A 13,479-nucleotide genomic window follows, 5' to 3' on the forward strand; every position below is an offset into this window, starting at 1 on the left:
ATATATATATATATATGGAATAGTATAATAATTATGCAACAAGCGGTTACATTGTTGTCCACACCGCCGGCGACTGGAAGGTGCGTGCTGCAGGTAACCTGATACAGTTGTATGAAATCCCTGGTTTGAGAAGTGTATCAATTGTGCAACACTATGTCTGTGATATCGCAGCTTATTTATAATAATAACCGTGGTGAAAATTATGCAGGAAAGGAAATCATTTATGTTTGATGTTACAAAGACGACATTCTGCCCTTTTTGTGCGGTAGATTGCGTTTTTCTGCAACCCTTCCTCCCTCCCGCTGATCATGAGCGAACAGTCCCCGCCCGCAAGTCATGTGACCAGGTGGAACGTATACGCGGAGGCGGCGAGCTCGTCGCAGCGCATATTTTGTCAAAAAATGGGTACTTTAAAAGCTCGTAAAGCACGGAAACTTGTCAGAAATGCAGGGGGAGGCATGTAGGAACATATTTGTGGTGGTGGATTTTGCCGGCGTTGCGCGAGGGCCGAAATGTTGCCAAGAGTAGTGGGCGTTCACAGCGAACCCGGAAGTAAAGTGGGCGTTCGCCAAGAAGAGAAAAAAACCAGTAAATTTCGATTTATTTAAGTTCGGCTCGATGGATTCGCTTCAAACTTGGCATGGACACCCGCGAGCACACTCTGGACATGACCACACCAAAAATTTTAAGATTCGTGCGACAATTGGTGGGCTTTCGTGGGCGTTCGCTAAAAAGAGAAACCCATCTAAACATGCTATAGACGATCGATGTTCCAAGCTCCCCTTGCCGGTGTTCCGCTATATTCCTGGGTCGTCCACGGATTTGTCGGCGGAAAACTCAAATAAAGTACGTACGCACCGCGACTTTGGCGACGGCCCGAGACACTTCTGGGATTTTGAAAAATGTAAAAAGTGCGTACTATATTCGGGAATTTACGGCGTATTTCTTGTAATTCGGTACTACGCGACACCATATTTTACAAAAGTTTTTCGGTGGCCCTCCCCCCCAGGCCGATTTTTTTTTCGTATGGCCCTCCCCCCGACTCAAAATTTTTTTCCATGGCCCTCCCCCCAGGCCAAAATTTTTTTCAATGGCCCTCCCCTCCAGTGCACCAGCCCTCTCCCCCCGGTAAATATCGTACAGTCCCTAACCTGCTGATAGGCCCCATCTTTTACACAGTGACTTGCATGGCACATCTGGACATGACCACTCCCCTAGCCTGTACCAGAAACTAGGCTAACAGTGATGTCACTTCTGCAAGTGAAGCTAGCCAGTCACACCACTACAGCTGTTTGAACAGCAGTAAGCTCTGTCAATACTACTGGTAGCTCTAATGAATTCTAGGGCAGAGATAGGGTCTGCGGAAAACACAAGGCTGGCTACAATACCAGACGACTCTGCCAACAAAGAGTTGCAATTATTCAAGACTATGTCGAAAAACCATGGTCCTACGTAAACTTATCGCAATTCAAGAAGACTGTACAAATGTAATGCCATTACCAATTTACCATGTAATTCTATAACATTCAGTATCATATTTCAGAAAATGTTCATTCTGCTATTAAATACAATAGAGTATGGAACAGCATGCACTTAACAGTTATCTGTACTTGTATAACAATATATTTAGTTGCAAGATGCAGGGTACCCACCTTACAGAAGTTGTCATATAACTGATCGGCCATGGCCTTGGCCTGTGTGATGTTGTCCTGCAGGTGCTGCGGCAGTGCCCACACCTGCAGCACCATCAGGCTGCAGATGGACCGAACCTCCTGCAGCAAGCTGGTCACCACCACCAGGCTCTGTCTCTCCAGACTCTGCAGGAAAAACAGCGCAAAAGGTCAAATGCTAACCTTCTCCCTGCTGCCAAACCCCATAAACAATAAAGAATAGGTAGCCAAACAGCTTTCAGTGTGCTCTTCGCTGGCCTGGAGTTTTAACTTTGTCACTGCTCTGGCTGCACGTACATTTAGCAAGAACATAAACATTTAGAAGCTTCTTCATAGAAAACTTCTAATAGCTCACCTAGAGCATAGAGGTGAATCTGGCAAAACAGGCTCACATGGTGTTAATTGGCGGGAATTTGTGATATTGATACCCTTTGTTTCATGATAAGGGTGACCCAAAAATAACTAACAAGATATTGGGTTTCACAAGTGATACCATTCTGCCTTTAAACTAGTGACAATGCCTTTAGAATAGCAGCGGTTGCCTTCCCAAAAAACAACTGCCAAGTTCCACTGTCACGACTAAACTTCTTCTTTCTGGAGATCTTAAATACTGAACAAGACAAAAATTCACACTTAGAGAGCAGCAGTATCTGTATCGGTATAGTCGGTATAAATGCCCTTCGGCGTAACACACCAGCTAGGTATGTATGAGAGATATCTGATGAGGTATTGTTTACAAACTACCACCACTGAAATCAAAACATCTGCAAAGGTCATATAGGTCCTGCAGGTTTCCTGAGGTATAACACACCTGTGTGTCCTCGTCCTTGTCAGGCTCCTGACATACTGGCTTGGGAACCAACATCAGGTGGTCCTGTACCTCCATATTGTCTTTACCCTTCGTGCGCTCAATCTGCAAAAACATAGCAATATTGATAAACTCAAAACCTCATTACAATGTATAACAGTAATAACCATTGCATACAGACATTCCTACAATTGAATGTTCCAGTTCTACAATATGTACATGTATGTCACAAATAGAAGGCCCAAGGGTAACAAAATCTTCTATCCCAGCTGTACCTACCAGTTCCAGCATGTCCCTGAGGGTGTCTAGCAGCTCTCTGCCACATCTCTGTACTGACCGCATCCTTATACTAGCTCCTTCACTCAGCCTCCGGTGCACCTTCTCTGTCAGGGTTGAGGCCCTCACCAGAAGGGACTTTTCTGTCTCTGCATTCTTAAGCACATGTACTTCCTCCTCCTCCATCTCACCATCTGAAAGAATTCACAACACAACACTTAGTAGATACCTTACTTATACCTTAGTTGTGGAGCTACCTGATTGGTCTAGAGCATATCCTTTCAGAATAATTGACCTGAAGCTCGTTCCATGTATGTTTAGGAATATCACTTTTTTTTCTTTTAATAGATAAGAGGGTCTGCATGCCCTTTTTCGTTAACCGTTATGGGCTAGTTTAATTTACCGTTAATCGTTGCCGGCCCGCTCTAATTCAACGTTAAGCGTTATCAGTATATTCCTCGTGAAGCGTTATGGGTCGTTTTAATTCAACGTAAAACGTTATTTGTCATCCTAAATTCAGCGTTGAGCGTTAATGAATAATTCTTCGTTACGCCTAATTTTGCCTTTCAAAGTGCAGGAAAATGCGTCATTGAAGGTTTAAAAATACAAAATTTCCCGGGGGAGAATGCCCCCGGACCCCCCCTACATTGCTCGCGCCTTTGGCGCTCGACTCGCACTTCTGCGCTCGGTCCCTTCGGCTCTAGCCAGAACCAGTTTTCCCTTCAATTTCCGGAAGTTTGCGGAGAGTTACAGAATTTTTTTTAATGAATCCGTCAACCTTGACAGGCAAATTAACAAAAATCTTGAGTAAAATATGAAAACATCAGAAGGACCGACAAACACTCTCAACACCATGATTTGCCTCTTAAAATGCAGGAAATTGCGTTTTTGAAGGCTTCAAAATCCTAAATTTCCCCCGGACCCCCCTAGAAAACTGGGCAGACTGAAAAAATGCAAGCTGGCCGACGTCGACTCGGACACCCCGGTATTTGCAATTGTGGACGCACTCGGGGACCAGGGCAGGTGGGAAACACAGGGAACACATACCTTTTTGCATGCTTCATTACATGTAAGGTATACATAATTTTGTCAGTGATCACCTTTTCTCCCAAAGCGAGATACCAAATCCAGTGCAGCTCGAAAAAAAAGCCTGTCAATTTACCGTTAAGCGTTGCCGACCGTCCTGAATTTACCGTTCAGCGTTATCGGCCCTGCTGAATTTACCGTTAACCGTTGCCAGGACCCCCCCATGCAGACCCTCATATAAATCAACAGTGTTAATGAACATGTAACCATACCTTTCTGTTTGTTGGGAAGGTAGTACTCCACACATCTCTCAGTGATGTCCAGTGCCGTGTCAGTTGTCCACCACATCATCTGCCCTAAGCTGGTCTGCAGGAGACGTTGGCTCCCAGCCTGCACTTTGCTATCCACAGCTTTCTTGGTTTCCTCAACAATCTAATGATTAAAACAGGCAGAAAAAAAATTAGTTGAAACATCGTTAGTTGGGGGACGGGGGTAAAAAGCAACAAGCAGGCATTGCCAAGGCCACTGGTCAAGATCCTACACATAAAGAATCTAAATTTACCTCTCCTGGTTGTTTCTTGAGAAGTGGTACCTTCTCCTCTAGAACATCTAGCCCACGGCAGGCATACTGACTGGCCATGGCCACAGTGCCATCAACGTCCATCCCCATTCTCTCCGCCACTGGCTTTGCTGTCCAGGCTGCCATCTGTAGAGACTTTTCAGCCAAACCTAGGGTGCACCTGGCCACCCACCAACATTCCTTAGTGTTGGAGTAGAGGGCTGAGACCTGAGGATACAGCACAGAGTTATAATATATAGTACACAAATCTGTCTGTTGTACTGAAACTGCCTTTATGCACACGTTTTGAACGGTAGATGACAAGCTCCACAAGAGCTCCGAATAAAAATTGAACATTAATTTATAGTCAAATACTGGATACTAACGTTACTATCATGACTATAAATAGTATAATAATGTACCTGGTGAGCAGTTGTATAAATAGTATAATAATGTACCTGGTGAACAGTTGTGTTGACCAAAGGAAGGCTGCCCATCCTCTCCATGATGTTCTCCATGCTTTCATTCGAAGTTGCCATGTTTCTTACATCAGCTCAGGACTACGATGTTCCAGTGGCAAGTCCCTGGGAAAGATTTAAGTACGGTAAACGTATTGTGTAAGATCTGCATACACCTGCTGCTGCTTTTTGCATAACAACAACAGTCTCATTCTTTCTGACAGCCGATCTCTCTGGGCCTCGAAGAACCCCTTGGGAATTAAGGTTTCTCTGCCGAAGAGGCGTGGTCCCCTAGATCGCTAGAAAGTGAGGTGACCAGACTAGTATAACCAAGGACGTCCTTGGTATGATACACGTACAGTACTCGTTAATATCCGGAATGTATTTCTGCCTTTTTCTGTCAGAAGGCGACGAGCCGGACCTCCAAACTGGTGATATCGATTTAGGCAAGGACGTTAAAAATCTAACGTTAACTGATTTTTTTGTAACGGCATGGACAACATGTTAGCGTATTAGAGTTCGTTCGTACTTAGTCAGTGTGTTAGGTAAGCTGGGAGCTATGCAGAGAGTAGAATTTATGAAAACAAACCTTCTGGCCTGGAGCTGCTGTTCCACTCCCGCCAACCGGCATCTGTTTTTCTGTTGTCACAGTTAGTGGTGAGTCACACACGTCACGTAGCCTCTGACCTAGTTATATCATAAAGGTTGTCTCATTCAAATTTAGGGGTGCTGAGTTCCAATTTCTAAAACAGGTGGCTTAGTCGCATGGAATCAAAACTGCTGATATCCTTGCAATAATTAGTAACATTTACTAGTATGATGATAACAAGCTTCCAGGGTCTACTCTCTGCCCTACTAATAAGGCGGTACCGGGCGTCGAGCGTAGCCATGCATAGGTCGAAATAGTATAGCCCAAAAGTATTTTTAGAACAACGGGTATATGGAAAACCTTATCCTGGCCAAGACAGCACGAACAAGCCTGGGCCACTGGATACCTCCTTTCTTAACCTCAGCATGAGGATGCATGGGGGTTTTCTGCTTGATTTCTCAGATGTTCATAGTGGTGATCTAGTCACTGGTACCATGGTGGACATCTATCGGTGTATGCAGATAACTGTTTGGGGTTTCATAGATAACGTTACATGTATTCACAAGTAACGTTAGATGTGTTGCTCCTCCTGACATATGTTGCACTATACTATCTGTGTTGTGTATTGCCAAGGTTACACTTTGAGGACCTTTATGTACTTTTACAAATAAAGTTGCATGTGCTCAAACAACCTACAAACAGTGTTTATGGACCACTTCTGTTTATTACAGGTTTGGTTTGGTACACTCATCCTGTGCATAAATGTAAATCTATCACCCAATACAACAATGCCTGGGTATAGGTTCAGCTGTATTAAGTTGTATATGTAGGATATACCTGTATTCTACCAAGGAGGTCCCTTTTCTAACCTCCTTTCTTCCACATGGAAATGTACTAAACAAAAAGTTCAATATCATTAGCTATCATGGCAGTATACTAAGGTTCTAACCTAGCTATGGTTATCATAAATTGACCACATTAGGCTTTCAGCTTATTTCAGAGTTGATGCAGTCACATGTGTTTGTGTATTAAAATGTTATTTCTTTTTGTTCTTTATCATGACAGCAGGTTTCTCATGCCATATTCTGCTTGACTTACGGGTATTTCCACAAAAATAGCTGCAAGCATATAATGTTACTTCTTTTCATCTACCATGTACCACACAGATGCCCTCCCTTACGAAAATACCCAACAATTTCTCTTAAATTCATAAAGGTCTTTCTTCCAAATTTTACACTTCAGAAACTTTGTACAATTTTGAAACCTTGTTCCTACCAAGGTCTGGATTATCATCTGACTTGGAGAAAGCAGATGCAACCCAAAACTAGAATCCTACCTTAAACAACATTCAATACATCTGACCATTCTCCAGTTTTATGCCTTTAAGTTGTACTGGCATCAATATGACATTTCTTTCAACATTCTTGCTTCAAGCATACAGTACATACTCATTCTAAATCAGGCTGTGTTCTTAACAGTTTCTAAAATCTTTCATCTTCATTTGCATGATTACATGGTAACCTACAAATATCTACATGAGTACCCTGTTGATATTCATCTTTTGCTTTTGAATATGTGTCTTATTGTATAGCAAACACTCTTATTGTTGTGTTCTCAAACAAGGTATGACAAACATGTTCATTGCTCTATCCATTATCTACATTCATCTGTTACCTGACAACTCAAATATCTCCAGGTATTGCAACCTTTAGACTAGAGTACTATGAGTGGCAGAAACAAAGGAAAATAGTCTTTGAGTACATTTTGCACTAAGAATCATTAATTTTTGTCATTTTTGCAACCGACTATGATACAGATATGTAACATTACGTGTATACATGTATATAGCAATTCATTGAGGTTTGGGTGATGAAAATCCTAGCTAAATTTGGGATTACATTTGTCAACCTTAAGAAGCAGATCTGCTGTAATGTTTTATCTACATATACTATATACTTAGTACCATATGTCAAACCAAGTAGCTATAGTACGCAGATAATAGTACTCAACAATGTTAGCAAGCATCATGTAACAATTACGTGCTCCTTTCATCCAGCACAAGCAATCTTCAAAGCCTTAACAAAACATTATACAGGTGTGAGTTACTCACCAAATTAGATTTGGCAAAACCTGATTGAAAGACAATAGAACAGTGACCACCAAGCACAGAGCTTCATTTAAGCTGACTTAAGTTTGCCAAACTGTCAAATGAATTACATCATCTACTTGATAAATCTTTGTAATTGTTCTTTGATCTCAACGTCTACCGTGTCCATGAGTTTTTGGAAGCCATCTTGTCCATGTGTCTGCTGACATTCCTGCAGCTTGGCATGAACAAAGTCTCTCAGTGACACTGAGTGGACTGGATCTTTGATAGACAACTGCACATAGGAAAAAGTTACAGGACATTAGAAGGGCCATTGATGGTATCTTTCAGTATTCCTTGAAAGATGGATTCAAAACAGTGCTGTCTATACCTTTAATTACTGTGCAATAAAATGCAACATGAACATACACTATAGCCAGGATGGATGTTACGATAGCTAGAGTTGGTACCTATGTATTCGATATCTCTCTTTACCTGTCTTCTTCTTCTGTCCTCTTCCATCTCCATCTCATCCTCAGGTTGAGGGTTATTTTCTGTCATCAACAGTATGCTGAAAATGCCAGCCATCATTGAAAAGCGTAATAGTAATACAATGTTTATTCAAGATGAAACTGTGTGAGATTAAATGATGTACTCAGTGGTTCAACAGAAGCCATATAATTACACTGCATAAATCATTCCCAAGCCGAAACTAACACATTACCTAACAAATCAACAAACACTTAGTGAACACAGATGAAACTCACTCTGTATAGTCCTCTCTGCAACAATCATGGAGCACTTCCACACAACAGTTCACAATGGCACAGAACCGCTCCACTATTACTCTGGAACACAAAACAGAATTGGCCAGCTATGCTTAACACATTTAGGTCAGGAATATTTCAATTTTCCCCTAAAAATTATTGTCTCAATAGAAGTACAAGGTCTAATACAATAGTAAACAATGGCACAAATTAGTTGATATTCATAAAGGGACTGACTTTTCAGTTGAGACCAGAAGGGAGGCCAAGGCCAAAGCTGAGAGTTTTCTTCTCTCTGGTTGGCTGATGCAATCCAGTCTCTCCATCCAGATATCCAGTAAAGTCCCTAACACTTCTCCCGGCTATCAAAGAAACAAGGTTAGTCCTTAACTAAAGGTGTGTTTAATACCATACTGTACATGCATGCATGATAAACCAACTTATTTTGTCTTTTAAGACTATGAGTTTTTGCACTGTGCTGATAGTCAGTAAGTAACTAACAGAAATATCATCTACACTACTAATATTGTAGATCATTTATGCCACAACACTTATATATTTACTAGATGTATACATGACAAGACATTGTCATTATCAACAAATAATGCATCTACTAGTATTATGCAAATGCAGAGTCTGAGTACAGCTGGACAGGTCACATGAAGTAGCTTGGTGGTCCAGCTCTATAAATTTCTTACTGACTGTTCTTATCTGGACTACACTCCACAACATTCCCTCTTCCTAACATACCTGCTGCCCAACTTTGGAGGCCAGGCTGGACAGGAAAGTGAAGAAGAAAGTGTTGTTCTGTAACATCACACGGGCAATCAGCACCAGGTACATAGACATCAGCTGTGGTAGCTCCTGAAAAGCCAAGAGAACACTTAAGTAATAAGACCTTCCACAATGCAACCAACACAACATGTTTCCCCACAAGTTTGTCATGTCCTTACAAGTCTTAGAGATGATTCCACTTTCTCAAAAAAGAAGGATAAATTCTTCTGGAGTCAAAAAATTAAACTTTAAAGTGATTTGGTTGCCACGACATAAATATGAACATGTCCCAGTACTGAGGGAGTAGTTTGCCTTTTTGAAAAGACTTAATTTGTGTTAAAGGTAGCGTTGACAATGATCAAAGACTTTTCACTTTCACAGCCTGAAATCACAAGATGCTGTACTGCAGCATTTTTCACCAACTTACCTAAATGACCTAGTTCCTTTCAAAAGTTCTACATGTGGAAATTTGTGTGTCCAAGGTGTCCAAGGTATGAACTATATCAAGAGCTCATACAGCAAAACAGTTGAAATGTTCCTACCTCTTTATCTAGTACCGCCTTGAAGGCATGAGACAAGATATCCGGAAACAGCTGGGGAGCTTCGACAGGGAAGACGCGGAACATATTTTCTATTACCTGAGGAAAGGCAAAAAGGGGCAATTCTGTAGGTGATCCTGGTGATGTGACTGGAACAATAGGACATAATGAGACGAGAATGGAAAACTGAACAGAGACATTGACTGTGCTGACATACCCTACATATGTGGGTTACTCCTTCTGGTCTCAGGTCTGTCATCATGTCTGACAGCAATGCATGCAACATCCCAGAGTACATCTGTAGAGGAAAGAACAGGTGGTACCATTGTCTTGCATAAACAGCAAACCATACGACCTATAATATTGCACAACAGAAAACACAAAACTTTTAATGGTTTTAGAGATTATACATATGTTGAATCAATGTGCAAAAGAACTTTTACACTGGGATCAGAGGTGCAGTATCCTCACCTGTAGGAACTCACCAGGCCCCAACAGAACGTACGAGTCCACTATGCTGAAGCAGACCCGCAAGGTCTCTGACCCCAACTCTGTCAGAAGTAAAGATGTCTGTGAGTGAGTCTGAGATATAAAGAGGGAAGTTCCAAATGGGCTGCACTAGAATCCTGTCATCAACTGTCTGCAGTGGATTAGGGTCTTAGGACCTTAAGTGGCTGACATGCATATTTTCTTACCATATGAGAGGATTTTTCTTTAAATTTTCAACTTAAGCGCTTTTAAGTGCAACTTAACAACTTTTTCCAACTCATAGAAATCGGCAACAAAATTTGAAAAACACAAGTACACGTACATGTATCAGTCTTCAGGACGACTAACTCATACCTGTTAACATCAAATTTTCACTAACATGAGTCAACAGTAACAGGCATTATCTACAGGTATTACTAACTTTTTAGTTTAACAATTCAGGATTGTCCATTGAGTGCTTTAAATAACTGACCTAAAAGTGCAGGCATGTTGTTGAAGAGTTGCAGAAGTTCTGGCGTCACAGAGGTCGCACTCTGCAAGGTCACATGCCTGTGGGGAGGGAGGCAAAGGATGTCATGTCACAGTAACTCCATCCAAATACTTTATTTCATCTAGTCCCCTAAGCCTGTTATCTAATTAAGCCAAACTAAGTTCCAAAAGTTTTTCATTAACAGTATCTTCATGGCAATATCATCCACAAGCCCTTGCATGATACATTTTGACCTGATATCTAAATGTGTCATACAAAATAGTGTTAAGCAATTATCGGTATAGAATAGTTTTAAATGTGCTGAGATTCCTAAAGCACTACCGGTGTGTTAACATTTAGCCTCCTTAGCAGGCTGTACGAGTCATGCCTGTTTTGTGATGGCGTTCATTCCAATCAAACTTGGTTCTGGTGTGCCACCTTCTACAAAAAAGCCTCCCAAAAACCCTGATCTATCCATCCTGCTAAGGAGGTTGCTTTACATTGTAGATCGCACTAACTCACCACAGGTCCACCCCATCCTCCATGAGGTACACATGAGGCGGCTGGGTCACGTCTGTGCTGAACTGGATGACTGGCAGCAGGAAGGGGAAAAGATTCATGCAGAGTGGTCCCACACCCTGCACAACAAACCAACCATACCAAAGAAGTCAACTTAGGTCAATGCTGATCACAGCCTCAAAACAATGATACGTGTACTGGCTGCAAAATATCCAACACCTTTTTAATCAGCTAATAATGTTCTAATGGTTCAATTTGGTTCTTGAAGTCTTAGATGTCTTTTTATCCAGTGCAGATGAAAATTGAAAAAATTCAGATGGAATCAGCAGGCTGGCCTGATTCTTTGCCTCTTAAATGACCCCTCATGATGATCTGACCTGTACGAGATGGATGAGTGTTGTAATGATGGCACATCTCAGCATGTTGTGTTCTGCTGACTCCTCCCACAGCATAGGTAGGTACTGTACTAGTGATGACACATACGGTCTGATCTGCAGTAGACACCAAACATTGTACATCATATGCCTGGTAACATGAGGGCAGTGATGAAATAACATCAAACTGTTAAAAGCACTGTTTCAGCTCAAGTCTTTTCCATAGAAGAAGAGCAACCCATTTTAACAACATATAGTAAAGGTTCATACTTACCTCAGGTCCAACTCTTTCAATCACAAAGGAAAGGACATGTAGCACTTGCATCTGTGGGTGAAAATCAAAAATAGTGTTAACTGGACCCAAAAAAACTTTCAAACTTGATTGCCACTAATTTCATAAAAGGCTCAAATTATAACCAAATAGTGTTACAAAGGCCTATAATCACACCTTTGGAAATATATAGACTGTAAGTGGGAACCGAACATACCTTGGTATCACACTCAGACACCTGTTGTAGCAGGTGAAACAACAATGAGAAGTTCCTTTCCAAGTACTGAAGGGTGCAGAAGACAAAAGTTACTTACCATCCAATATCAACACATTGAACAATTATAAATTTTAAAGAATTTGAATTCACAATCAGGGAACATGATCAATTCAAGAAATGGGAAGAAAACAATATATATGATACATAAAACATGTACAAGATCTTCATATTGGCTTACTGGTAAGAACTGCTCTGTCTTGAACTCAAAATCATCCACAGGTGAGAAAAAAGTCAAGGAGACATCACCAAAGGCATGTTACTTAAGACAACCGGCTTCAGATTTAACTAAGTCTGATACTGGCATTATCTATTGACAATATCTATCTATTGAATTGAATTGAAATTTTCTACCATATAATATACATGTAGTTTTATTGCTACCGGTGTAACACTTATTGTGTTGAATAGATAAATATTTGAGAGATCAAAAAGATAACAGTTACACACAGAGAAAATTTGGATGGAAATACAGTAAAAGATTATCCCATTTCATTTTTTGATAAACAAAGCATTGCTGAACATGACAGCATGGAAGGATATCTATCCTAAGTGTATTAGCAGCAGTGATGCGGACCACCAGGTCCTCCTCTGTACCAAGCAGTGGCAGGATGGCTTCATACATCATCGGACGCAAGTCAACAGAGAACTTCACTCCAATCCACTGGCCAATCAGCCAGATGACTCGTCTTCGAATTATCTTATATCTGTGGACAGCAAGCAAAACTTGAATGTACACAAGGTGTCCGAGTACAGAAATACGTATTCCACAGTAATAGTTATACCTTAAGTTAAAAACAATGTACAAATTTGTAGGACATTCACATTCTAGAAAATCAATCAGCTAGTTACATATTAACTGCTAGTAACATGAAATGACATGTCATACATAGCAGGTTGCTCCTACTGTACTTGCTGACAATGGGTTCATTCTAGAAAACAACAACAAGTTTTTCACCTTCCCTGATGGCTAAAGACAGTTTTTCTATTTAAACGATGTTAATCTGCATGTAAGTCATTCAACCATACTGCACAGAAATGCCCCCTTACCTAGGATGCTTGCATTGCAGCTCCACAAGCAGCTGGTTTTGGAACCACTGGTCAAAATCTACCACATCATACAACTCGTAGGAAGCCAGGCCAAGGGCACTGTAAACTGTATCAACAAACATTCAAATAATGTTGACATGTAAGTAGCAGGTTCTAGATTTGGCCACACAGCTTTAATCTCTTGATTCCTAGATTTCTTGTAGAAAGTTGAGAACAAAGAAATTACATTGCTGTAGCCTTAGTAAATCTACAGGCAGAGTGGATACCATCTACAAGTACAAGCAAAGTAACATCTAAAATACATTAATTTATTACACACCTGCATCCTTCTGTAACAAGGCACGGACATCTTCTGGATTCACAGGACCTAAAATACATAATTTTTTAAGAATCACATCCCCACATTTGACAGTGCAGTTTTAGAAAATCTTGCAACTAGGAAAATAAGGTTCTACGATACACAACCTAAATAGCAAAAACCTTG

At 41.0% G+C, this 13,479-nt stretch overlaps 2 protein-coding genes across 4 annotated transcripts in view; both read right to left on the bottom strand.

The window, feature by feature from the left end:
• The window catches only part of LOC109469698 (perilipin-2-like), an 11,819-nt gene extending 6,330 nt beyond the window's left edge, over positions 1 to 5,489 (bottom strand). The window contains exons 1-7 of one of the 3 annotated variants that reach the window (XM_019768266.1): positions 5,387 to 5,489; positions 4,798 to 4,923; positions 4,343 to 4,567; positions 4,053 to 4,212; positions 2,758 to 2,948; positions 2,482 to 2,583; positions 1,653 to 1,817 (exon numbers count right to left, since the gene is read on the bottom strand). In XM_019768266.1, coding sequence (XP_019623825.1) covers positions 1,653 to 1,817; positions 2,482 to 2,583; positions 2,758 to 2,948; positions 4,053 to 4,212; positions 4,343 to 4,567; positions 4,798 to 4,878 — 924 coding nt within the window. In that variant the 5' untranslated portion in view covers positions 4,879 to 4,923; positions 5,387 to 5,489. Of the gene's footprint in view, positions 1 to 1,652; positions 1,818 to 2,481; positions 2,584 to 2,757; positions 2,949 to 4,052; positions 4,213 to 4,342; positions 4,568 to 4,797; positions 4,924 to 5,156; positions 5,252 to 5,386 lie in introns of those variants that run through there. The other 2 variants (XM_019768267.1, XM_019768268.1) reach the window with 2 other exon arrangements.
• A 601-nt stretch (positions 5,490 to 6,090) lies between these two features.
• The window catches only part of LOC109469623 (importin-11-like), a 13,422-nt gene continuing 6,033 nt past the window's right edge, over positions 6,091 to 13,479 (bottom strand). The window contains exons 11-27 of the mRNA XM_019768161.1: positions 13,315 to 13,399; positions 12,996 to 13,101; positions 12,489 to 12,652; positions 12,127 to 12,167; positions 11,889 to 11,954; positions 11,675 to 11,725; positions 11,404 to 11,517; positions 11,030 to 11,145; positions 10,511 to 10,587; positions 10,021 to 10,100; positions 9,767 to 9,847; positions 9,553 to 9,648; positions 8,987 to 9,100; positions 8,477 to 8,598; positions 8,240 to 8,320; positions 7,968 to 8,043; positions 6,091 to 7,767 (exon numbers count right to left, since the gene is read on the bottom strand). Coding sequence (XP_019623720.1) covers positions 7,609 to 7,767; positions 7,968 to 8,043; positions 8,240 to 8,320; positions 8,477 to 8,598; positions 8,987 to 9,100; positions 9,553 to 9,648; positions 9,767 to 9,847; positions 10,021 to 10,100; positions 10,511 to 10,587; positions 11,030 to 11,145; positions 11,404 to 11,517; positions 11,675 to 11,725; positions 11,889 to 11,954; positions 12,127 to 12,167; positions 12,489 to 12,652; positions 12,996 to 13,101; positions 13,315 to 13,399 — 1,629 coding nt within the window. The 3' untranslated portion in view covers positions 6,091 to 7,608. The remainder of the gene's footprint in view (positions 7,768 to 7,967; positions 8,044 to 8,239; positions 8,321 to 8,476; positions 8,599 to 8,986; positions 9,101 to 9,552; positions 9,649 to 9,766; positions 9,848 to 10,020; positions 10,101 to 10,510; positions 10,588 to 11,029; positions 11,146 to 11,403; positions 11,518 to 11,674; positions 11,726 to 11,888; positions 11,955 to 12,126; positions 12,168 to 12,488; positions 12,653 to 12,995; positions 13,102 to 13,314; positions 13,400 to 13,479) is intronic.

The sequence above is a fragment of the Branchiostoma belcheri genome, unplaced genomic scaffold (assembly GCF_001625305.1).
Source record: "Branchiostoma belcheri isolate BF01 breed outbred unplaced genomic scaffold, Haploidv18h27 scaffold21, whole genome shotgun sequence".
In the NCBI taxonomy this organism is placed as follows: domain Eukaryota; kingdom Metazoa; phylum Chordata; class Leptocardii; order Amphioxiformes; family Branchiostomatidae; genus Branchiostoma; species Branchiostoma belcheri.